The sequence below is a fragment of the Balaenoptera physalus genome (genome assembly GCF_965194825.1).
Source record: "Balaenoptera physalus genome assembly, chromosome: 12".
NCBI classification, from domain to species: Eukaryota; Metazoa; Chordata; class Mammalia; order Artiodactyla; family Balaenopteridae; genus Balaenoptera; species Balaenoptera physalus.
Genome location: NC_138897.1, coordinates 64,134,561 through 64,160,322, shown reverse-complemented (window position 1 = coordinate 64,160,322; position 25,762 = coordinate 64,134,561). Strand labels below are relative to the sequence as shown.

The following is a 25,762-nucleotide window of genomic DNA, read 5'->3' as shown; positions in this document are numbered from 1 at the left end:
CTCAAAATCAGAAATGAAAGAGGATACATTACAACTGATACCACAGAAATAAGGATCATAAGAGATTACCATGAACAATTATATGCCAAGACACTGGATAACCTAGATAAGTGATAAATTCCTAGAAACATACAACCTACCAAGACTAAATCATGAAGAAATAGAGAGTCTGAACAGATCCGTAACTACTGTGGAGATTGAATCTGTAATAATAATAATAATAATAATAATAATAATAATAATAATAATAATAATAATAAACTCCCGGTAAAGAAAAGCCAAGGACCAGATAGATGGCTTCATTGGTGAATTCTACCAAACATTTAAATAAGAATTAATGCCATTCTTTCTTAGACTTTTCCAAAAAATTGAAGAGAAGAGAATGCTTCCTTTCCCATCTGGATGCCTTTTATTTCTTTTTCTTGCCTAATTGCCCTGACCTAGAACCTCCAGAAGATTGTTAAACAGAAATGGTGAGAGCAGCCATCTTTGTCTTGTCCGTGATCTTAGCAGGGGAAGCTTTTGGTCTTTCAGCAACGAGTATGATGTTAATTACAGGTGTTTCATAAATGCTCTTTATCAGGTTTAGGAAGTGCCTTCTATTCCTGTTTTTTTGAATGTTATTTTTTCAATCATTAAAGGGTATTGCTTTTGTCAAAAGCTTTTTCTGTGTTAATGATGTGATTGTGTGGTTTTGTCCTCCATTCTCTTACTATGGTATACTACATTAATTAATTTTCTAATGTTAAGCTGACTTTGCATTCCTGGTCATGTTGGTTAATACTTTTATATGTTGCTGGATTTAGTTTGCTAGTATTTTGTTGAAGCTTTTGAATCTATATTCATAAGGGATATTGGTCTGTAGTTTTCACTTCTTGTGATACCCTTGTCTGGTTTTGGAATCAAGATAATTGTGGTCTCATAGAATGAATCTGAAGTATTCCTTCCTATTCTATTTATTTTGGAAGAGTCTGTGAAGAATAGGTATTAATTCTTTGAATATTTGGTGTAAGTCATCTGAGCCTGGGCTTTTTCAGATTTTCTATTTCTTCTTGAGTCAGTTTCAGTAATTTGTGTATCTTTAGGAATTTCACCTTAAGTTACTAATTTGTTGGCATACAGTTTTCATAGTGTTCCCTTATAATAATTTTGATTTCTGTAAGATCAGTGCTGATATAACCTCTTTCGTTCTGGTTTTAGTAAGTTGAATCTGCTCTTTTTTTTTCTCCTGGTCTGTGTAGCTATAAGTATGCCAGGCTTGTTTATCTTATTGACTACACTTTACATTTCCAAGATTTTTAGCTTTTTCATATACAGCTCTTTTTTTACTTGTATTATTGCTCATAATTTCTTGTTCATTTTTTAAAAAAAATTTATTTATTTACTTTTGGCTGCATTGGGTCTTCGTTGCTGCACACAGGCTTTTCTCTAGTTGCGGCGAGCGGGGGCTACTCTTCATTGCAGTGTGCGGGCATCTCATTGCAGTGGCTTCTCTTGTTGTGGAGCACAGACTGTAGGTGCATGGGCTTCAGTAGTTGTGGCTCGCGGGCTCAGGAGTTGTGGCTTGCGGCCTCTAGAGCGCAGGCTCAGTAGTTGTGGTGCACAGGCTTAGTTGCTCCACGGCATGTGGGATCTTCCCGGATCAGGGATCGAACCCGTGTCTCCTGCACTGGCAGGCAGATTCTTAACCACTGAGCCACCAGGGAAGCCCTTCTTGTTCATTTTTAAAGTTTTTCCTTTGTGTATCTTTTTGAGCATCTTAAGCTTATTTATTTTAAAATATTCACCAGTATTTTCTATTATATAAATTTCATCAGGACTGAATTCTTCTCCCAGTGGCTGATTTTATTGACTGTCCTTCTTGGCATTTGATTTCTTGATGTATTTGTGAATTGAATTTTGATTTGCAGGTACACTGTGGGTGGGAGGACTTTGTTTTCTCACTGATATGGGCCTCCTGTCCCCTGGCTTTTTGGCTGTGAGTGTGCCTTAGCCTGGTTCCCCGGAGCCCACTTCCTGGTCGGGACTAGCGTTTGCTCTTCCCGCATCTGAGACCCAGAGCGTTTGTGTCAGAAGCTCCGTTTGCTCCCGTGCGAGACCGGCAGAGCCTCCTGTTGCCTCTTGGCTTCAAGGACAAGCCTGGTTCCAGCACCTTCACCTGCTGACCCTGTCGGTTCCCTCTCCCTCGGGGGGCTGGACTTCTGGCCTCTCCGTCTTCTCTTGCTCTGGAGCCCTGAGCCCAGGAGACTTAGGCCTTAGCCTTGCTGGCCACTTAGTTTCTCATTTGCTGCTGGTTTACAGAGAAGGTTAACTGGTGTGTATTTTAACGGCTTTGTTCTTTGTTTGGAGCCAAGAGCTATCTCAAAGCAAGGATATACAATTCCATCTTGGCAGGAAGTTCTGAAGAGGGAATTTTTAGAAACTTAGCTGGTTCAAGTATGGAGACCTCAGTATGGAAGAAACCTCTTAAGAGATACTGTCTTATAAACAGGTAAAGTTTGTGTGTATATTAGCCACCAGGTACTTTTGAATGGAGTGTAAATTGTTAAATATTGTTCTAGAAAGAATTCAGACAGGTAGACCTTAAAATAGACTTACCAGACTTATTACTGTGCTAATGTTCTCTGGGACCTTTATCTTTGGTACTGCTGCTGTAATTGTGTGTGTGTGTGTGTGTGAGAGAGAGAGAGAGACAGACAGACATGCAGGGAAAGGGAATATGTTTTTCATTATCTGATTTTGTTACAGCTGCACTGGTGACAGAAAGAATTCAAATTTGAAGATACATCTAGTAAAGTATCTGTTTATAATATTTTGCGTTCGGGTAACCCTGTGTGATAACCCTTTGGACCCTGAATCTTGGGACGTCTTGTGCTCTGATCATAAGGCATTGTGCAACACAAATGATTGCACAATTAATACACCATTACTGTTAATCCATTAAGATTGCAGCATAGATAATAAAGGTAAATTTTTTTTTAAATTACGAGAGTAGGCGGCTGCCCTGATGTAAGTAAAGAGACAATACAAGTCAACTGTGGGCACAAGCTGTGTGAGGAACTTTCATACCCATTTCTTACTTAGATCCTCGTAGCGGCAGGAGCTTGGCACCTGAGTGCACCTGAGTGGTTGCGGCTCAGATCACTAAGTCTACACGACAGTTGTAAAAGTGCAGCATAGTCTGGTGTTGAAATGAGCGGCTCTAGGATTGTACTGGGTACTTGTTTGTCGTGCAGCCGTGGGCAGTGTTTCCTCATTTGTGAAATGGAGGTGATAATGGTTTTTAAAGAAGTTGCATTGTCATAAGAATTAATGAATAAGAATGAACTGAAAGTCTACCTGTAGAGGAGCTCCGGCCATGCCTGGTGTATGCAGGTGCTCAGGTCACGTTAGCTGTCACTGTCAATACAGTCAAAGGGGAGCAGCAATTCATGCACAAGCTGTCGCAATGCTTTCAGTTGTGATTACTTAATTTATTCAAACACCCACTACTGTGCGTTATTGGCATTGAGTATCAACTGAGTGAATACATTTTAGCCTGGTTACATCTTTGGAATGGTGGGAAATCAGAGCAGTCATTGGATATTTGTATTGGATATTTTGGTGCTAAATTCACTTTAAATTCTATGCAGCGTCCTGGAAGCAGCTGAAATGTTCCCCCATAGTATGTTTTCTGATCTGTGTTGGACCTTCTCTCCCTCTGGGAGCACCACGTGAATTGCCCGTTCGTAATTCTTTAAAGGCATGCGTTATATTTCTTGTTAATTTATGTGTGTTTCTTATCCATACAGTGACCATACGATTTCCTGTTTAATTGGGAACATTTTGGGGAGTGAAAGGCAGTGCTGTTAATAGTTCTGCCAGTATGGGAGGCCACGAGTCAGAACCATGCTGGGTTATCCAGGGCGCATGGCTACTGTGCTTCTCTTCCTCTCTAGAATGTCTGAAGAATCTTCCTTAGATTCTGCAAAGTACCTGTGACCGTCCTGATGATAGTAGGTGATCAATTACCAAATAGCAACTGGACATAGGCGGACTGCATTATTTTTGTTGTTTGTAGACTCCTTTAATTTGAAGTATTAAAACCGTGTGCCTTCTAAATAAAAATCTGTCTGCTTAATTTGGAGGTCAGTAAGACAGGTGTTTGGCCATGTGCAGACAGAAAATTCTATGAACCATGAAGGGAAATCAAAATGATTAAGAGGATTAATTTGAAAAATCCTTGCACTATTTCCACATTCTTCATAGAAATATAAATCAGTTCTATATACTCATCTGTCTTTTTGTTTAAATATAAAATACTATTTAGGAGTTTCCTTAATTAAAATCACTTAAAATAACCTTGTCTGTTGCAGCCAGTGCTTGGGTGCTGTGGCAGTGCCAGAGTGCACTGGGGCACTGCTCTGCCCAGCCTCTGTCTCTGCTCACCTTCGCTTCTTCCAGACGGTACGCTTCCTTACCGTGTTTTAGAATCTGACATTATTCTTCCTTGGCTCTAAAGTTTTTTTATTTCTTCAAAGCTCAGCAAGGAGGCATGCGGCTAACGTGACATTTGGGGCCCCTGGGGGTAGGCCACGTATCATGGGAAATCAGAGTAATCCATATATTTTGATACCGTGCCAAGGACTCAGGTTCAGTTTATGTCAAGCGTTCTGTTCGGTTGCTTAGAATACGTCCTGTGAACTGACGGTGGAAGGGACCACCTCAGACCTCCCTCCCTCCCTGTCTGTCTGTTTGTCTGTCTGTCAGCCTGTCTCCCAACTGTCTGTCTGTCTGTCGATCCATCCATTATCTCTCATCTGTCTACATATCATTCATCTCCTTTGTATTGTATTTGATGGAATTTGTATTTGATTCCTTTTTTTTTTGCCTGGCAGCAAAATCTTATATGGGCTGTTAGGTACCTTTTATATTTTGCTTTATTATTTCTAAGTGTAAAGGGAATTTAATTATTACTAAGTTGTATTTTTAAACTTCTCCTCAGCATAAACATTTTCCATTTCCCCCCCAATATATGATAATATAAATTCAGGCTTTCTTGCTTTTTTAAACCGATCAGAGTTACTGAGATAATTACCAGGTATTAGCAAGACGGATCACTTTGACCATGAGGAGAAAATCCTCAGTAGCCAGATGATTTCAGTTTGACAAGCCATGGGGTATTATTAGTCATGTGCAAGCCAGCCTTGGCCGTGCTTGTCTTGTGCAGGAATACTTTGCTACAGGCATCAAGTCTAAACTGTTCATTTGCATAGATGTTCGGAGTATTACCCGGAGCTAGGCATGATAAACTGTATTTACGTCCTACGAAATGAATGCAGTGTTATTGAATTTAACAGGAAAATGCCTGTCTTAAGGACATGAATATCATCTGACTAGAAGCAAACGGATATGCGGAAGTGTTTTTTGTTTGTTTGTGGCTTGTTGTTTTTTTTTGTATACGAAGGAGAAAGAGAAGGGACTTACAGAGTTTGAGAACATGCTCGCTCCCGTCATACAGCATTCTAACAGGGGTATCGTATGGGTCGAGAACTAACATCCACTGGGCTCAAGGCTTCTCTGTGATTCAGAGATGTGCGTATGCAGTTCAGGGCATGTTGAGAGTCTGCTGGGAGGTGGCACCGTGGAGAGAGTGGAAAGTAGGGATCAGGCATCCACAGTCCTGGTCATCAGGATGCTTACAGCCTCGGAAGGGGAGACACATCTGAAAATGAAAAACATGACGCGTCTGAAGTGTTGAATACTGTGGCAGAGGCAAGGACAGGTATGCTGCATGTGAGGAGAGACGCACCTGGTCCGTCGGAGGCAGGAGGGGTGAGCGAGGAAGGCTTTTCTCAGCGATGGGAAGTCTTTCACTGGAGTCGTGCAGCATGAGTAAGAGTTAGAGAGGTTGACAAAGGAGGGGCGGTTCTGAGGTTGAGGGACCAGCAAAAGTGTGGGGCTGCGAAGCCACGGGCGCATCATGCTCCAGCGGACGTCGCAGGGCACGAGATTGGAGCGGGTCAGAGTTAGGAGTGGAGGGGGAAGATGGATTCCAGACACACTGAGTAGATTAAACACCCACCAAACCTGTTGAGAGTGTGGGCTGGGATGGAGAGGATGAAGCGATGGCAATGGCTCCTCCATCTCTGGCAATGTCAGGGCTGCCATTAGCCCAAAAGGGGTCTTTGAATTAGAAAAAGATACATTTTCTTCCTGGCGGATGGAAAGTCTGTGGCAGGAGGAATGGCGTGTGTGCAGAGCCCAGGGTGCGTTTCAGCTTCCACTGGCCCCTTGGCTTGGTGCTCTTGTGCAGTGCACAGTCTGAACAACTGTCAGGGGCGGACATGGCCACTTGCATCATTAGTGCAAATATGGAGAGCGAGTGGAACTGGGCGGCCGTGAGAGGGGCAGTGACACGCTCAGTGGTGAATGTGCTCAGTCTGTAGTATTTAGGGTCACTGTTCAGGGGGACATATCAAATAAGAAGTTGGATATATGATTCTAAAACACTGGGGAGTACAGGTGATTTGAGTCCATTAAACTTTTAAAAACTTACAGGTAAATTGTAGTTAAAATTATTCAAAGGGAATGACCTTCTGAATTATAGCTCCAATGGGACTTATATAATACTAGTGGTTGGTTCTCCAGCATGGTTAATCGCTCTATCAAAAAACGAATTCCAAGTAACTTATTAAAGAATGCCTACTACTTACTAATGTACCAAAGGATGGTCATGATAAATTGGATTGGTGAAAAGTTTTCTTCTCTGTTGCAGATTGCCGTGCTATGCCTTGTATGACTAGGACCTCGTACCTAGAACACCTCTGCCTTGACACTTGTGGAGACAGACCATGTGAGTACAGAAGCTGTATAGGAAAATTGCAGCGAATCCTAATTGGTTAGGTCAGCTAAGCAGAAAACCAAAATTTCATGAGAGGGAGGACCAAAGAAATAATATCTATTTTTTGTGACATGTATCCTAGATGAGGTGGAAAACTTATCTCTTTTCCCCATTAATTTATTATTGTACTAGGGGCTGTAAAATCAACAGTGAAATTTTTGTGTCAGCTTATTTATCAGGGTATTTATGGCAAACAGTTATAAGAAGTATAATTGAAAGCATGGTTATTTTTGTTTGTTTGTTTTTGTAATTCTAAAGGAGAAAAAACCCCATCACTCTTTCTGTGGCACTATTTTTCAGAAAAACACTGCTAAGGAGTGCTAAAGTGGCAATGAAACAGCCCAACAGGAAGAGGAAGCTCAGGATGGATTCCAGAGAGCGTTTGAATCAGGATGGATGCTTGGTAAGCTGTCAGTTCCTGGACCCTTCCTGTAGTTTGTGCTCATTGTGGGAATTCGCAGTGTAATTTGTACATCTCCTACAGTGACAGCAGAGATGTTTTTTTCAGTCACTCGAAACCGGTTGCTTCTGGTTGAGTTTTATGTAGCGTGGTATAGAATATATGTGTCATTAACTCTGGTACATTTTAAAAGGTAATCTTGGGAATTCCCTGGCGGTCCAGTGGTTAGGACTTGGTGCTTTCACTGCCAAGGGCCCGGGTTCAATCCCTGGCCGGGGAACTAAGATCCCATAAGTCACGCCGTGCAGCCAAAGAAAGTGATAATCTTCATATGAAAGGTGAAAGGAGGGCTTTTCTTTTAAAAAGATGGAGGTAATCGATCATTATCAAGTAAGGGACAGAGGTTGTGAACTCACTGTAGAGGTTGTGTTTGTCAGGGTTCCCCAGAGGACCAGAACCAATAGGAGTAGTTGACAGCCCTGTCACAATCTGTGTCCCTACTTGATAATGATGAATTATATGTATATTTCTAGAGAGAGACGTATTTTAAGGAATTTTTTAAAATAAATTTATTTATTTTTATTTATTTATTATTTTAGGCTGTGTTCAGTCTTTGTTGCTGCGTGTGGGCTTTCTCTAGCTGCAGCAAGCGGGGGCCACTCCTTGTTGTGGTGCACGGGCTTCTCATTGCGGTGGCTTCACTTGTTGCAGAGCACAGGCTCTAGAGCACGCGGGCTTCAGTAGATGTGGCGTGTGGGCTCAGTAGTTGTGGCTCATGGGCTCTAGAGTGCAGGCTCAGTAGTTGTGGCTCATGGGCTTAGTTGCTCCGTGGCATGTGGGATCCCCCAGGACCAGGGCTCGAACTGTGTCCCCTGCATTGGCAGGCGGATTCTCAACCACTGCGCCACCAGGGAAGCCCTATTTTAAGGAATTGACTCATGCAGTGGTGGGGACTGACTAGTGGCAGTCTGGAGACCCAGAAAAGAGTTGATGTTACAGTCTTGAGTCCAAAGGCCATCTGGAGGCAGATTCCCTGTTCTTCAGGGGGAGGTCAGTCTTTTTTCTTGCAGGGCCTTCAGCTGATTGGATGAGGCCCACCTCACCGTGGAGTGTAACCTGCTTTTCTCAGATTCTACTGTTTAAATGTTAATTACATCTGAAAACTATGTCACAGTAACATCTTGACATCTAGGGGACATACATTGCATCGTGCCTCTAGTTCCCTGTGCTGTTTCCTTATGACAACTTCTTGTATTCCTACAAATGTCAGGGTGGGCAGAAGTGACCAGGAGACCTCCTCCGTGCTGATGGTTTTGGGGATGGTAGGCCATTAGAGCGTTCTCAGGGGCTCTCGTCATTTATTTGGGGGTGGGTTTTGGTGTCTTCCTGTGGGTTGTAGTCGTGCATTTACACATTATGCAGTGGTGAAGTGACGCAGTGTCATACTTACATTCTTCAGTTTGATGCCAGGTTGGTGTGGCTCCACGACCTCCAGGCGTTAAATGAGAAGTGTCCAGCGGTGATCTGGTCTGCGGTTGGTTTTAAGATGTTACATATAGGCCCGCATCAAGCTAGAGAGCTGTTTCCTCAGCCTCAGCCCCACTGGGAAGGGGGGTGGCTAACGTGGGGGCTGAGGTCCTGTTCCCCTTGAGGTCCAGACGGGACCGGTACCGTGAGCGCCGAGTGGTCTAAGTGTATCCCAGAGAACTAGCTGTCTAAGAGGTTGCTTGGATCAGACGTGGGGAGGCCTGCCCGTGTCTTGAGTTATGTGAGGATGCTGTTCTTCTCAGCATTTTAGGTCTGCCGTGTCATGTCTTCTGAGGAGAACAGGGTATTTGATGTGTTTAAAGTTATTCTTGGACAGTGGTTCTCCTGCTGTGGTCTCTGGACCAGCAGTGTCAGCATTGCCTGGGAGTTTGTTAGAAATGCAGCTTCTTTGGTCCCACTGTAGACCTGCTGACCAGATGCTCTGGGGGGTGGGGCTCAGTGGTCTGTATTTTACCAAGCCCTCCAGGCAGTTCTGATACACGGCCATATTTGAGAAGCATTGTCCCAGGGAAAAAGTTGGACACATCTTACCTGCTAATAGTGCTAGAGCTAATCCATATCGTCTGCTGCATATTTAAAAAATATTTTAGTGTAAAATTTGAGGCCACTTCTCCTATCTAAATATATTTTCTACTTTTTCTCAGTATCATTTCCCTTTAAGCAGCTAAAATTGTTACTGCCCCGTCTTAGTTCTTGTTACCTTGCCCTTCAACATGAATGAATATTTGACCTGCTAGCTCATCTGCATTGGCACAAATCCCAGTTTTCTCCTAAAGCCCAACTTGGTTTCCAATTTAATGCTGGTGCTTTTACCATTATTTCCATCCCACGCTGGGGTTTTCGGTTTTGTGAACCCCAGGGGTGCTCAGCACTTACTACTCAGGTGCTGTTTGAGCTTGGCGCCTTGCGTAGCTGGATTTCCGAAAATATCTGTTGAATGATGGTCCTGGTGTTTAATAACATCTCCATGCAAATGGACTTCTTTGGTCAATAGTAAGAAAATGATATTTGTGAGGGCCGTGTTACTCATCTGAGGTCTGAGGTGTTTAGAACATAAAATTATTTTAAAGGATATTCACAGAAGACCAGGGGAAAGATGTGCATCTGGGGTGAATTCCACGTTGCCGTGTCCGTTTGGGGCTCATTGCCAGTGTCCATTTCCATTAGTTAAGTTGAATGGTTTAATTCACAAAGCAGGGTCACATCTGTGGCTGCATTCACCGTGGCGGGAAAGGGGTTCCGTCACTGAAATCATGTTTTGAATTTTGCTTGAAATATCAATAACATCCTTTACTTTCTATGTTACCCTTCTTGTTTTAAAGTGACATTTCCAGCCAGCCAAGCAAAATAGCCTTGGCAGGTTAAGAACATAAAACATCAAACTGATGACAGTTGGGTGCTTTCTAAACATCTGCTTTTGAGACAGTAATGTCAGGAGATGTGATAATTTTTAGATGCTGATATTAATATCTGTCAATGACTGTCTTCCTAGACTAGTATTTCCATGTAGAATTTTAAAATATTTATTTATATTTTTCAGTATGCAGACACATGGTGAAAAAAGACCACATAGTACAGACAGGTATTGAAATAAGAAGTAAATTCTTTACTGAGTAAATTCTCCCCACACCTGCTAAACCCCCAGTCTTTTCATAAAGGTGTGACCACTGTTTACACTTTCTTGTGTATCTATATAGGGATCAACAAACAAAACAAAAAAACAAAAAAGAAAGCTAAGAAACTCAAATCCTTTATGCACGTACACATATATACATAATACATACATATACATAGCCCAGATGGGCTTACACTCTGGCTATTGTTCTGTACTTCGCATTTTTGTGCTTAAGCATGTATATCTTGGAGATGCAAATCTTCTCATTGTTTTCAGTGGCGCATAGTATTCCACTCTGTGAATGTACCGTAACTTATTGAAACAGTGCCCTGCTGTAAACATTAAGGTGATTTTAATTTTTTGTCTTTACACACCAAGTTACATCCCGTGTTCTTATTCATATGTCTTGGTATACTTTTGCAATTGACTCACAGGCAAAATCTCACCAGTAGAATCCTTGTCCTAAAAAGTTTGTGCCTATAAAATTTTGATTCGCCTTTCACGTCGTCCTGCAAAGAGGGCGTCCCAGGTTACACTCTGACACCACCTGTGACCGTGCCTCCGCTCCTTAGGCTTCATCTCACGTCTTACGTCCCGTGTGCTCAGTTCTGCCGTGTGGACGACTTGCCTTCTGGTCTGGCAGGTGGTGCTGCCGCAGACTTGAAGAGAGGGCTTCCCCTGCCCCTTGGACTCCTTCTCACGTCATGCTTTTCACAACATCCCACACAGAGATGAGTGTCCTGCGGGTGCCTTGGTAGCCTTGGCCACCCCCCACCCCTAGGACTGCTGGCAAAGTGTGGCCACATGGTAACTGGGGAAACGAAGCATTGTTTTCAGAGTGGTTTCGTGGATGTTTGGTGCGTACGTGGGTGTTCTGGGCATAAAACCCCAAACCATATGTAGGCTGTACAGTTTCAAATTCCCTTCATAAAAATGCAAGTTTCTCAAATGAAAAAAGGAGATTTTGTTTGACTATACAAGAATAAAGTACGTGTTGTCTAATTGTGTATATAAAATACCTGATGCTGAATAAATGTTAGTGCCCATTCTTCCTCTCCCTCTGCAGCTCTTAAAAATCTGTGCATCTGTACCTAATTCATGAGTTATGAACTTTGAGAAATAGAAAGATGAGGCATTATTTATTCTTAAGCATCTTAGAGTATTGCTGAATAAAAGAGAACTGACTTAGGTCGAGTAATGCAGTGTGACTAAGATCTGAGGTCCATGTAGACTTCAGAGAAAGGTAGGATCACTGAGGGCAGAGTCTGACCTTGAAGGATGAAGAATATCTAAGATGTCCATATTTTAGTTTATTTAAAAATAAAAATATCTAATGCACATGTAATGCTGTTACAACACATGGCTCTTAAATACAACCTGGTAAAATGCAAAATGAGGGAATACAAATTATTTGCTTAAAATCTGGATATTCTGTAGGCAGCTAACCTTGAGAGAGAAGGAAGTTGAAGGGTCATAGCTGATACTGTCTGGCCAAGGAAGCAGCAGGAGCCTGGGTTGGGGGCTGGAAGCAGATACGACGACCTGTGTGACGCCTGGCGGGATTATAGTGGCTGTAATGACTTTTCTGACTGAGCAGTTTTGTAGGGTGAGTGCTGGGATGCGAGTCAGCGTATTTGGATTTTGGTCTTTGGCTCTGGTGATAAGTAGCTCTGTGACCAAGGACAAGCCCTTCGCCAGGCTGAGGCTCAGTTTCTTTGTCTCTAGAACAAAAGTCTTGGATTAGAAGATTTTTAAGGGCCTTTTAATTTCAATAAATCTAAGGTTTGGTACACAGTGAGATAGTAAGGTGAGTGGGGTGCATGTGGGTGGCCAAGTTCAGACGGTCTTGATGTCGGGGACACTGGACTTGACATACCGACAGGAGGGTGCTGTGGTTGGCTGCAGCTGGGGCGGAGTGCAGGGCAGTCTTTTTTATAATATCCTTAAGTAGACATCGAAAAAATGTTTAGGGTAGGATTATTTCATTTCTTATTTTTTCAGTAGTATCTGATTTTTAAAATCCTTTTGTTGCCCCCCACACGACTGATAGCAGCTTGTATCAGCGAGTAGAATCCATTTATATGTGGATTAACTGAAGAAAGGAGATGTTAATAAAAGTGTTTTAGATTTTTTCCCCTTTTTTTGGGTATAAATCTTAACAAATACTGTTTTAAAATATACCTGAGTTTTTGTTTTTGTTCACGTTTAGCCAGGTAAACGGATCGAGACGATTGCCATTGAAAAGGATAGTTTGTGATTCCCATTTCCCAAGAGGAGGGGGCACATCACACCAGACAGGGCCCTGTGGCGAAGCACCAGAGTCGGTCAGGGGGCCGCAGGGGCGAGGGGAAACCAGGGGCAGGAGCCTTTATTGTGGTTTTCTTGGAAATGAACGGGGGAGGCAAGGTGAACAAGCTAAGCAGGTTCAGGATTGGCTAGTTTGGATAATTTCCATGGTCTCTGGCTACCGGGCTGGCTCTGATCCTCCAGTACCTGGCCCAGGGTTGGTTTAGGGCAAGTGGATAGTGTCCCAGACTACAGGAGCCAGTAAGGAAAGGGGAGTGGGCTGTGGACTCAGGAGGCATGACCCCGGGCTCGTTGTTTGCTGTCTCCAGGAATTGGCTCACACTGAGAGGGACAGTCCCTCCCCGGTCCCCAAGGCCCCCAAATGTCAGTCACAGAATACAGAAAATAAAAATCGTGATGAATACAATTACGGAAGAGAGATTCCATTCGGGGTATTTGAACGAGATGAGGGCATTTGCCTCTGTGTCTGCATCTCAATTCCAGTAGAGCAATGGGGACCACCCTGTCCTGTATTTTTATCTGAAAGGTTAATTTCAGTTATCTTCAGTTGGTGTCCCACGTGGGATCAGAGCAAAAGAGAATTTTGAAAAGTAGACTTGACACAGCAGGTGAAATTCAAATAGTAGTTTATTACTGGAGATACTGTATAGAATTTTAGTGTTTTCTGTAGTTCCGGAAACCAGTAGGTATCACCCTTCATTCTTTTTTTTTTTACCAACTTTTTTTTTTTTCAAAGTTTAGGCCTGCTCTGTTTATTTATTTATTTATTTATTTATGGCTGTGTTGGGTCTTCGTTTCTGTGCGACGGCTTTCTCCAGTTGTGGCAAGTGGGGGCCACTCTTCATCGCAGTGCGCGGGCCTCTCACTATCGCGGCCTCTCTTGTTGCGGAGCACAAGCTCCAGACGCGCAGGCTCAGTAGTTGTGGCTCACGGGCCTAGTTGCTCCGCAGCATGTGGGATCTTCCCAGACCAGGGCTCGAACCTGTGTCCCCTGCATTAGCAGGCAGATTCTCAACCACTGCGCCACCAGGGAAGCCCACCCTTCATTCTTATGGAAGAGGAACATCAGGATGCTTGAACATCCTGTGCTCAAGGACCTGTCTGACAGTGAGCGAAAGGAAGGGGTGTCATCTGATGGTTCCACGGTGACGACCTGAAATTGCCAAACACAAATCAGTGGGTGAAAAGCCCTTTTGCTTTGCTTCCTTGATTGGATTTCTCAGACCGGGAACCGTAGGCACTGATTAATTAGAAAACATCACTGTAACGTGTAGTAAAAGTATATGATGCATCCAGGGCCATCAGGAAGGAACAGAATGTCAAGCCTTTTTGGTTATTTTCCCAGCTCATAATCCTCTCTTCCAGAACAATGGATTTGAGTTGGCTAATTGAAATGTACCACACAGCAAAGACTTATTTTATGTTCCTTAAACTATTATCTCCCCTTTTTCAGAGCAGTGTTCTTTTTTTTTACTTAAAGCTTTATTTTCAGTTTTCAGAACTAAAGTTTGAAACCTGGGAAGGCATAGTAATGGTTTTGTTTTTCTCAATTCATCTTGATTTCCTGAAGTGTTCTGTTTGAGAGGATAAGGAAAAGTGCTCATTTTTCCTTTTTTAAAAAGATTAACTCTATCCATTAATAGCAGTGTGGATTTACTACCTTTAGGAAATAATTAATTAACCCAGACAGACGCAAAGAATGTTAAAGCTAGCAGGAGCTTTGGAGAACATTTAGTCCAATCCCTTTATTTTACAGACAAAAGAAATCAGATCCAGAGAATACGTGTCATTTGTTCCCAGTTACCTAGCTCTTTGGGTAAATAGGTGGGGTTGGGATTTGGCCTTAGGTTATCGGACCCCCAATTCAGCATTTTTTTTTGCCCTATTATATGATATTAAATCATTTGTTGTTTGCAAAAAAAATGTCCTAAAAATGAGGTCAGTATATCGTAAGAGAAATGTAAATTTATTCTGTAATACAAAATCGTGATCTTTCATGTGTATGTCTACATATCTATAACCTTACTCCATCTAAAAAAACACATGGACATCAGGAGCTTGAGTAATTTAACTTTGAAGCGAAAGGTAATGTTATTTTTGTGAGGAATATGTTTTTTCTATCTAGGTAGAATTTCAGTAGCAAATAAAGAAGTGTGAACCAAACATTCTAATCCACTAACTGAGTGACACACAGCACATTATATATTTCTTTTTATATTTGAATGATACAGTGATTATAGAAATGCTTCAGTAGCTGTTGTGCTCACATAGCCAACCCTGTTTCTTGTTACCATTTCAGTTTTGCGGTAGAACATTTATGAGAAGAGACTTGCCTTGTTTTGAATTACGTAAATTTCCCGTGCATTGAGTGGGTAAAGAGGGATGGAGTTGGGGTGAAGAGCTGCCGTAGAAAATTAGACCTGATTCAGTTCATCATCTCACATGCAGTGGAACAGAGGTAGATAGGATTGGGTTACTGCCTCCCCGTTCTCCCCTCCCCCGTGACCGTGGACTTGCAGCGCCTTGTGTGGTCCACAGACCTTCAGCAGCGGCATCAACTGGGGGCTTGTTGGAAACTTGTGCTCTTAGGCCCTTCCCAGACCCACGGAATCCAGATGTGCATTTTAACAGGCTTCCCAGATGAGTCATATGCATGTTAAAGTTTGAGGAACACTGGGTTATAGTATGTTTTGTAAGGATGCAACTGTATTACTTGCACAAAGATATCCATGAAAACTTTGGACATGAAATCTGCTAGGCACAAAAGTACCATTCTTGAACCTTGCATTCATGCCTTGAGTCAGCAAGTATTTGTTAAGCTGGACGAGGGGCCAGGCTATGCTTTGGGGAGGAAAGATGGTTAAGACCCTGTCTGCCTTCAGTAAGCTCAGCAAAGTAGACGAGACCAGTAAGAGAGAAGCTGGTCATGCAGTGTGGTAGGCCCAGTATTAGAGATTTATACAGGATATTTCCAGGCTTCAGAAGGTTACCTGACTTAGCATGGGTGAGGTGGGAAGCAGAGAAGAGGAGGTAGGATCAGAGAAAGCTTCCCGGGGGAGAAATAGGCACACGTTAGCTTTCTATTGATGATAGCAAATCACCACAAGCTTAGTGGCTTATTACAACACATTGACCGTTACCTCACACTGCCTGTAGGTCAGATGTCCAGGCACGGCTCAAATAGATTCTCTGCTCAGGGGCTCAAAGGGTAAAATCAAATGGTTGGACTGAGTTCCTTTTGGAGCTCTGTGGCCTCTTCCGAGCTCAGATGGTTGTCGGCAAAATTCAGTTCTTTGTAGTTGTAGGACTGAGGTTCCTGCCTTCTTGCCAGCTATCACGCAGAGGCCAGCCTCAGCTCCAGGGAGCCCCACAGTTCCTTGCCATGTGGTCCTCTCACAACAAGGCAGCCTGCTTTTTTCAGGCCAGCCGGAGACTCTCCTCCAGTCAGCTGAGGGGAGTCGTACGTTGTAATGCAATCGAGGGGGTGACCATCCCATCACTTCTGCCATTTTCTGTGGTCTAGAAGCAAGTGACGGGGAGGGGACTTGGGGGTGGCTCCTTGGCGTCATCTGGGGATCCTGCCCACCGTGAGGTGATTTCGCTGGGGCTGGGAGGGAGAGCGGGACGGACAGTGTGACCGAGGCGTGGGTCCCGGAAGCCGCAGAGTGAGTTCTGGGGACTCTGAACAGGGGATGCAAGAGCATTAGCGTGAAGACGAGGAACTAATTTTGTGCTGGCTGAGTCTCAGGAGCCTGTAGGGCATCCAGGTGAAGCCGTACAGTGGACTTGGGATCTGCACGTCTGTACCTGATGGAGGGAGACGTGGGTCCATTGGTCGCCGTGTGTGAGACTGAGTGGCCTGGATGCCAGGGGCTGAGCGGGGCAGGCGGGGGGCGGGGTGGAAGCCCTGGAGGGCAGGGTGATGGTTGTGCAGGGGTGGAGGCCGGTGCACGCGAGCTGTGTGGAGGACGGGCCCTGCACAGTGGGATGGGGAGGAGGGAACGGCGGGGACACCCAGCCTTCACTTTGTCCTCGATCAGCCACGAACAGCTGGCAGACACCTGACCAGTGAAGGGCAGCCGGTGCACAAACACTGGACATTGCATTCCATTTGTTCCCTAAAACCCAGCACTGTTCCTGGCACATTAATTGCCCAATAAATATTCTTTAAATAAGTAATTAACTCAGGGTTTTAAGATTCTTCTTTTCTCCTCCCTCAGAATTCTTCTTCCATCAGAGATCTTGTTCATCCAAGATATGCTTTTTCAGTTAGAAAACAAATAGATAACTTAATTTTGATTAAGTCTTGATACACTCTTGGCAGTTTGAAATCTGGCAAAACACCTATGATAACTGCCATTAACTGAGAGTCTACATGTGGCATGTGCTTAGTAAGGCTCTACCCGTGTATCTCTAATCCTCAAAACAATTCAGTAAACAAGATATGATTACCTCCAAGTCACAAATTAGGAAACCGAAACTCAGGTTAAATCACTTGCCCAGGGTCACACCGCTGGTGAGGGGAGAAGCAGGGGTGTAAACCCTCAGCTGTCTGACTCTAAGACTTGTACAGAACAGAACCTCTTACTGTGTGTAAAACACAAAGTAGCCCAGGAAACATATCAAAACATCAGGCTGTAATAAGTAAAGCATCATGGCTCTGGTACTTGGATAGACAGGTAAACTAAAGAAACAGAAGAGGCAAATGCACCTGGGGGTTTAGTGTATAGGACACAGGTCTTAGACTGATGGGAGGAAGGGGACTATCCCATAAGTTGTCTTGGGACAGGTGACGAGCCACCTGGGTAAACATAGTGTGTCTCAACTTCACACCATGTCCCGGCACAAATTCAAATTTGTCGAAGATTTAAGTGTAAGAAATAAACCATAAGTGTAAAAGACATAAAGAAGAAGGTTTTTATGATGTGGGAGTAGAGAAGGATCTTCCATTACTCAACAATAGCAGCCATAAAAGAAAAGTTTGATAATTTTATTTCTCAAAATAAACAACAAAAATCCTTGCATATTAAAAATACTGTAAGAGAAGTGAAAAAGAGAAATGACTAACCAGGAAAAGATAAATAATGCCTCTCATATTGTAGACAAAGGACTAATCTTCCTAATTTATCGAGACCAAAAGATGAGTAGTCATTCCAACAGAAAAAAATGGGCCACAGATGTAAAGAGATATTTCACAGAAAAAGAAATACAATGGCTTTTAAATATACAGTCTTCAGCTTCTTCATAATGGAACAAATGCAAATAAAACGATAGTGAGATATTATTTTTTCCATCATCATCTTGGCAGAAATCCAAAACTTTGCTATCACACCCTGTGGGCAAGGCTCTGGGCAGACGGGCCTGATCCGAGGCTGTGAGGCTGTTGAGTGGGGCTTGCTGGGCGCCAGACCTGGCAGGAAAACACGAGTCTGGTTTGACCCGGCTGGTCCACTTCTGGGAAGTCATTCTGTACATATCCTGGCACATATGCAAAACACCCCGGGTACTGGTTTTCCACCGCAGCGTTATGTGATTGGAAAAAAGATTTGAGAAAACCTGGGCATCCATAAACATGGGATCAGTTAAATAAATCATGGGGTATCCATTCCGAGTAATACTGTGTAACTGCAAAAAGAAGGAGTGTGCTCTTACAACCTGATAAAGACCTCCAAGGTATTTTAAGTGAAAAGAAAGGTAGAAAACAGTGCTACCTTCGTGCGCAAGAACAAGAAAATAAGAAAATATGCTCTCTTTTTTTTGCATTTTTATAAAGGAAACTTTGCAAGGATATTTCAGAATCTAGTAACGAAGATTTCTGGGTGGAGGTATTATACGTAGGCCAGATGGAGGAGAACGGGTCGGGGTGAGAGGGGAGTTTTCACTGTATTAATTGTTTCTCTATTTATTTTTACTTTGAACAATGTGAACTCAAAAAATAAAATATATGTATAAACTAAGGCATCTCAAGGAGTCTGTCATAATCAATTCTATATGACTATGTAAACAAATGGCAGCCTGACTCAGTCATCTTCAGACTTGTTGGTTTGTTCACCTCATCAATAAAGAAACTTCAGTCACATACCTGGATATATATGTATTATTTGTTTATTGGAAAATTATATCATTTACTACTATACAAATTGTATTTTGTACCTTAAAGCCATAGACTAAAAAAGAAACAAAAAGTACAATATAAAAATGAAATTAATGGTGATTAACAGTTAAAAACTAGTTTGCTCTCATTAAAATATTAATTTTTTGAAACCTTGTTTTAAAGCCTTGTGTTCCTGTTATCTGAAGTCTACTTTTTAGGTTTAGTTTTAATGGCTGTCATAGCTTAGATGACCAACCCTCTTGGTTTGTCTAGGACTGAAGGGTCCTCCAGTTATGGGACTTCAGTGCTGTGACTGGATCAGTCCCAGGCAAACTGGGACAGTCAGTCACCTTAGGCCTGGCTTAAAAAGATAAAAAAGTCTACAAACAATAAATGCTGGAAAGGGTGTGGAGAAAAGGGAACCCTCTTGCACTGTTGGTGGGAATGTAAATTGATACAGCCCCTATGGAGGACAGTATGGAGGTTCCTTAAAAAACTGAAAATAGAACTACCATACAACCCAGCAATCCCACTACTAGGCATATACCCTGAGAAAACCATAATTTAAAAAGAGTCACGTACCACAATGTTCATTGCAGCACTATTTACAATAGCCAGGACATGGAAGCATCCTAAGTGTCCATTGACAGAGGAATGGATAAAGAAGATGTGGCACATATATACAATGGAATATTACTCAGCCATAAAAAGACATGAAATTGAGTTATTTGTAGTGAGGTGGATGGACCTAGAGTCTGTCATACAGAGTGAAGTAAGTCAGAAAGAGAAAAACAAATACCGTATGCTAACATATATATATGGAATCTAAAAAAAAAAAATGGTTCTGATGAACCTATGGGCAGGACAGGAATAAAGATGCAGACGTAGAGAATGGACTTGAAGCCACAGGGAGGGGGAAGGGTAAGCTGGGACGAAGTGAGAGAGTGTCATGGACATATATACACTACCAGATGTAAAATAGCTAGCTAGTGGGAAGCAGCCGCATAGCACAGGGAGATCAGCTCCGTGCTTTGTGAGACCACCTAGGGGGGTGGGATAGGGAGGGTGGGAGGGAGACGCAAGAGGGAGGAGATATGGGGATATACGTATACGTATAGCTGATTCACTTTGTGATACAGCAGCAACTAGCACACCATTGTAAAGCAATTATACGCCAATAAAGACGTTAAAAAATAAAGAATAAAATGTGAAAGAATGAAAAAAGAAAAGATATGTCCCCAAAATTACAGGAATAAACGGTAGGAAATGATTGTTGACCAAACTTACTAAATCCTGATACTTTTTTTATCAGCATCATCCATCAATTATGCAAAGGTTTTGTGTAATTCAGCTGCTGATTTTCATCTTCTTGGATGACAATCAGTTTGTCTTGGAAACTATTCAAAAGTATTGCATATTTATACTTCCATAAGTGAGTTGAAAGCCCGCTGACACTCTTAGTTTGAAAGATCTTAAAATTGGGAAACTCTGTCCCTCAACTTTTAAGTGTAAAATTATTATGAGTTTTTTTTATAGGGGGCATACATTTTTTTATGGCCACAAAACTATGTAAGTAAGACACATAATCTGGACAAATGCTCTTGGAGTATCTTTCAAAAAAGAAGTGATTCTCTTAGTCTTTGCTAAATGGTCGACTTTCCTCCAGGAGTTGCTGTGAGCCTGGCCTGATGCACTGCTGGCTCCGCGGACAGAAGCTTTGCCTTCTCAGGGTCGCTTGTGTTTGTGGTTTCTTCGCAGGGATCTTTGAAGGCATTTGTCCGTCCTGTGAGGGTTGGTTGGGCTAAACTTGGACCTTAACTGAGCCTCATAAGCTGTAGCAGGTGCCGGCAGGCCGAAAGCCAGGGGAGGATGGAGGGCTTGGCGGGGGCAGGGGACGCCCTTCTTCCCTCAGCCTGCCTTTGAACCTTCCTTTCTGTCATATTTGAGCCAACAGAGAATTAAGACGATAACAAAGGGTTCCTCCCGCGTCCGAATGGGTGGTGGTGTGGCACCCCCCCTCCCCCTCCCCCTGCCGCCGGGCGCTGGCTGCTGATGTAGGTCCCTTCCATTCGCAGCGCTCTTCGTGGCTTGGCTTCCAGCAAACAGAAAAGTCAGTTTTCAGTGTTTCAAACAATTACCCAGAAACAGGGTCTAAACCACGTTTTCTGTGTTCTAGGAGCAAGCTGAAGAAGAAAAGAAGCCCAGGGATGGTGTGACCCCTCTGAGTCACGGTAATTGTCACCACCCTTTACAGTTTTGCTTTATAATGAATTACTTGTAAGTGACATTTTTATTAGATAGCTACAGTTGGTTTAGGTTTATTAATTTAAATCTATAATTATAGTATCGCTTGTTGACAGTGTCACATGCTCCCCCGTAGACTTCATCAGTGTCATCTAAGACTTTCAAATATGTGTATCAAGAAAGTCTGAAGCTCTTAACTCATTTATTTGCCTTTGAAAAAAGAACTGATTTGTAAACTTTCCCTGTGAACAAGAAAACAAATGATGCTGCTTAGTTCGTTTATAATTCTTTGTTTAAGCTTTTCCCGGATTGGTTTAATCTTCTAATGACGGCATTCGTACCCTTCTATTGGAGTCATGTTTTACAGGAGGTTGTACATTTGCTCCAAGATAAATGTCCCTCATTATGGTTTTTAATACATCTGTAGGTTTTAGATAACAGCTTTTTAATATTCAACTAATTCTCTGATGTTTTAAATTTAAATCAGCAAATGCAGATGCTGTTTCCCTGGAATACATATTCCATATATATTGTGATTACTGCTATACAAGCAGGCAGCTGTTATTAAATTTTCTGTAAAATATAGTTGAATGTCCAACATTTGTGCTACTCCTGGTGGGAAAGAAGCATGTAAATTTGATAATTCTCCTCTAATGAACTTTTAAAGTACCATAAGTATTTAAGTTTCTTTCCCTCCAATAATGGAAACAACTGAAAATATCTTAAAAAATGACAAACAAGTATTGAGGATTTTAAAGACCATACATAATGCTTAGTCTTGGCACGCAATATTGAAAATTAGTGATCTTCTACCTAAATGATTTTTAAAAATAAAAGTTGTTTTCTATCAGAAGCAAAATATACTGCTTTAAATTTCTTTTCTTCTTTTGCTGTCACCCCAAGTCCCATCATGTTCTTTGCTGAAAAAGCAAAATAGAATACAGTAATTTGACAGTTATGTAACTTGATGTTCAGTTTCATTGAAATACACTCCAGTTATGCAACACTGGAATTCTAGAAATAAATTTGGACTGTACCTGGCCCCAACAGCAGGGGTTTTTTTAAAACAATTTTATTTCTTCTCAGAGAGAGGTTGTGATTTATTATGTTGTTGTCTCTCCCCTGCAGCTATATTTTCCACACTAATGTAAATTGTTTTAGATTCTCTTATTCCACGGTTGAAGCATTTATTCTGGGAAAAGAAAAGCAGACTTAAGCCAACAAATTAAAAATATTCAGTCCTCAAAACTAAGATTTTTTTAGTAATTTAGTATTTATAGTTTTCATTGTAGCCAGTTACATGTTTATCTTAAGTAGTTTTTCAGTTTTACTAGGAAATAGCTTTTTGCTGTTGTTCTTCCTTTGCCAGACTTATTTTGTAGTTAGTGGTCCATTCCCCAAAGTGTCATCCTGTGGCTTATTCTTCTCCAAATCTGACGCTGGTGTCATTGCTGTTTTCCCCAGCTGTGGAACATAGCTAAATGTTTAGAAGAAGGATGAGATTTGGTTTGTGTATACAGATGCTGCAAACTGCTCGTTGAATACAAATTGAATTATTTGAGGGGCTTTTGAGGATTTATATTTTTACTACTTTTAATGCGATAAAGGAAACTATTCCCTAAATTGCCTATCTTAGTATTATAATGGGGATCTTCCTCCTATAGTTCCTGGAAATAGTTTAATCTTTTCTGTAGGCTGCTTGCTAAACAAAATAGATTGAGTCACTTACCTTAGGCCTTAAAAATAATAACAAAAGAAAAACACAAACTGTGTACTCATACATATTTATATGTGAACAGAAAATTGTATTAAAAAATAAACAATTTCTGTAGTGATTTTACCACAAGCAAGGCATTTCTTTGGAAATCACTACAAACTAATTTATTGAATGCCCAATCTCTGTCACTAACCTTGACCTCTGTGTTACAGATGGTGAAGCTTTGAGGGGCCATTTGACTTACTTAGGGTAAAACTAACTAGTTACTGGTGGATCTAGGGTTTGAGCCCACATCTAGCAAGTTCTAAAGCCTGTGGTCTTTCTACTTTACCTGTGGTCTTTCTATTTTATCATTTCCCCTTCTCTGTAGCTATTAAGACCAAGGTAGAGAAAACTGGAATCTTGCTTAGAAGTGGGATGGGAAGAGTAACTGCTAATAGTTAAAGTATTAAGGGTGTCTCATATGGCCCTCTGTGTCCTTGGGGACTGGCTGCACTTAATTTTTCTTGACATAGTCATGCCATGAGATTAATTTTCCGGTTCTTTTGGAAACTCTCAGCTATATTATTCCTATATTATTCAAAAAATTTACCAACTGTCTTAGACACCCTTAAGAGAAGACTTGTCTCGGTAAGAATTATTTATTAATAATTATGTATGATGGAGATTATAGAATTAGTATTGTCAATCACTATATAATCCCAAACCTCTACATTTGAAGTCTCCAAAATAAAAACAACTGATTTCTTCAGTTGGACAAGTGATCTGGCTTTTTCCCTTCGTAATTTTAAGTGCTCTTTTAAACTAATGCTAATTTTTCTTTGGTTTAATGTTAGGACTGTGAGGTCTTTATAATCGTAAAAACAGTAGAAGAAATTATAAAGGAATATGAGATATATATACATCCAAATTAAACTGTGTACACCAAAGAACCTCATAATAAACAAAATTAAAACGGAAATAACAAACTGGCAAGTATTTACCACAACTACAACTTGCAGAAGGTCCAAAATAGATAAAGGAATTAGAAAAAATAATCAGATACACTAAAATATCAGTGCAAAAACTGGCAAAAGGCATTAGGAACTAAGTAATTCATGGAAGAGGAAATGAAAGTAGCTAAAAAGCAAATATGTTTAAATATATTCAGTCTCACTAGAAAACAAAGAAAGACAAATTTAAAAGCAACGATGAACATTTTTTAACCTACCAAATTAACAAACAGTCAACAAAGTGCTAATGCCCCCTTGCTGGTGGGTCAGGGAAATAGGCTCTCTGTATATTGCTTCTGGGAGTATAAGTTGGCTCTGTCGTTTTGGGGGGCACATTGATAGTATTTATTTAAAATGTTAAGTCAACATTTCCTTCAACTCAGGGACTCCACTTTTTGGAATTACTTAATGAAATAAGCATGAGCATTTAATTTATGCATATGATACTCATGGTACTATTTATAAATGGAGAAAAGTTGGAAATAATCTAAATGTCCAACAAATGTGGAATAGGTAAAACATTGTGGTACAATTGTGTGTAGACAGTTGTGTAGTCATGTAAATGCTTTTGAAGAACTTTAAATTATATGGAAGGGAAAGCTTATGATAAAATATTAAGGGGACCCCCCCCCCACCAGGAGGGATTAGTCTCAGTGATGGTTTAAAAAAAATCTCATATCTATAAATGAGAAAAAAGATGTTAAAAATCGTTATTTCTCAAGCTGTGAGATAAAAAGTATATTTTCTACGTTTTCCAAGTATTATTTTTACAATTAGTAATCATGTTAGAGTCAGCCAAATATTAAAAAAATAAATTCAGAAATTCCTGAACACTAAAAACTTCCATTTGTGGGTAGTATTGTTGGAATATCTGTTCTTAGATTTATTTCTTTTTTTGTAAGTAAACTTTTTATTTTGGATTAACTAGATTTAGAGAAAAGTTGCAAATGTAGTACAGGGATAGTCCTGTATATGCTTCGCCCACTATCTTCTGAGGTTAGTGTCTTACATGACCTCAGGACATTTGTCAGAACTAAGAGATTAATATTGGTACGTCAGTGGTCACTAAACTGCAGACTTTATTCAAATTTCACTAGTTTTTCTACTAATGTCCTTTTCCTCTTCCCAGATCCAGTCCAGAACATCCCTTTGCAGCATCACTGCACACAGATCTCTTTTACTTTCAAGTCTCTCATGTTGGTCTCTCATGGCCCGAGCTGGCTGGTAGCGTCCAGGTTTCTTGAGGGCTCCAGTATTTTCTCCCTGACCACCACTCATCCCGTGTCCACCCTCGGGCACCTACACCCTGCCACTCCCCTAGAGCTCACCAGGGCCTCGGGGATGGCGGTTAACATTTTGTGGGTTGAATGGAACCAGGGACGTCCCAAATCAGTGGACGCTTTCATGCTGTTACTCTTCTTACTCTTTGGATTTCACTTAGATGTGAAAAATGAACCCGTCTTGGTCCCCTGATGGTCAGCCTGCTTCTGCTGCAGCCCCTCCTCCTGCAGCACCGTTGTCCACCTGCAGTCAGTCCAGATCCTGGACACACCCTGGACTCCTCCCTCTCACGCACCCTGGAGCCTGGCCACACGGTCACCACCCTTTCTCTACTCATCCTTCTTGATTTCTCTCAAGTCATGTCCTCCAACTTAGAGCTGCCTCTGGTCATTTTTCTGTTGTTCACTCTTTATACCCTCTCTAACCCAACGGAAACTGAGCTGAGATCCTGTTAGTAGAGGGCCCTGGGTCCTTTCTATAGAGTAGCATTCGAGGCTTCTCACCATCTGCACTTGCCCATCACGTGCCACCACCCGCAGTCGTTGGTTTGCTCGGCTGAACAGAACCTGCCGTCTAGACCGTGCTGTCTGAAGAACCGTTCCTGCTGCCTGGAGGATTGTTCCTCAGGCCTGAACCAAGTAGCCGGCTCCTTCAAAACCCAGTCTCTCCCCTACTTCCCTT

General features: G+C 41.8%; 1 protein-coding gene across 3 annotated transcripts in view; it reads left to right on the top strand.

The window, feature by feature from the left end:
* The first annotated feature begins 247 nt into the window (after window positions 1-247).
* Window positions 248-25,762, top strand: part of L3MBTL4 (L3MBTL histone methyl-lysine binding protein 4) — a 318,381-nt gene continuing 292,866 nt past the window's right edge. For 2 of the 3 annotated variants that reach the window (XM_082418695.1, XM_082418696.1), the window contains exons 1-2: window positions 248-7,286; window positions 21,024-21,078. In XM_082418695.1, coding sequence (XP_082274821.1) covers window positions 7,215-7,286; window positions 21,024-21,078 — 127 coding nt within the window. In that variant the 5' untranslated portion in view covers window positions 248-7,214. The remainder of the gene's footprint in view (window positions 7,287-21,023; window positions 21,079-25,762) is intronic. The other variant, XM_082418694.1, reaches the window with a different exon arrangement.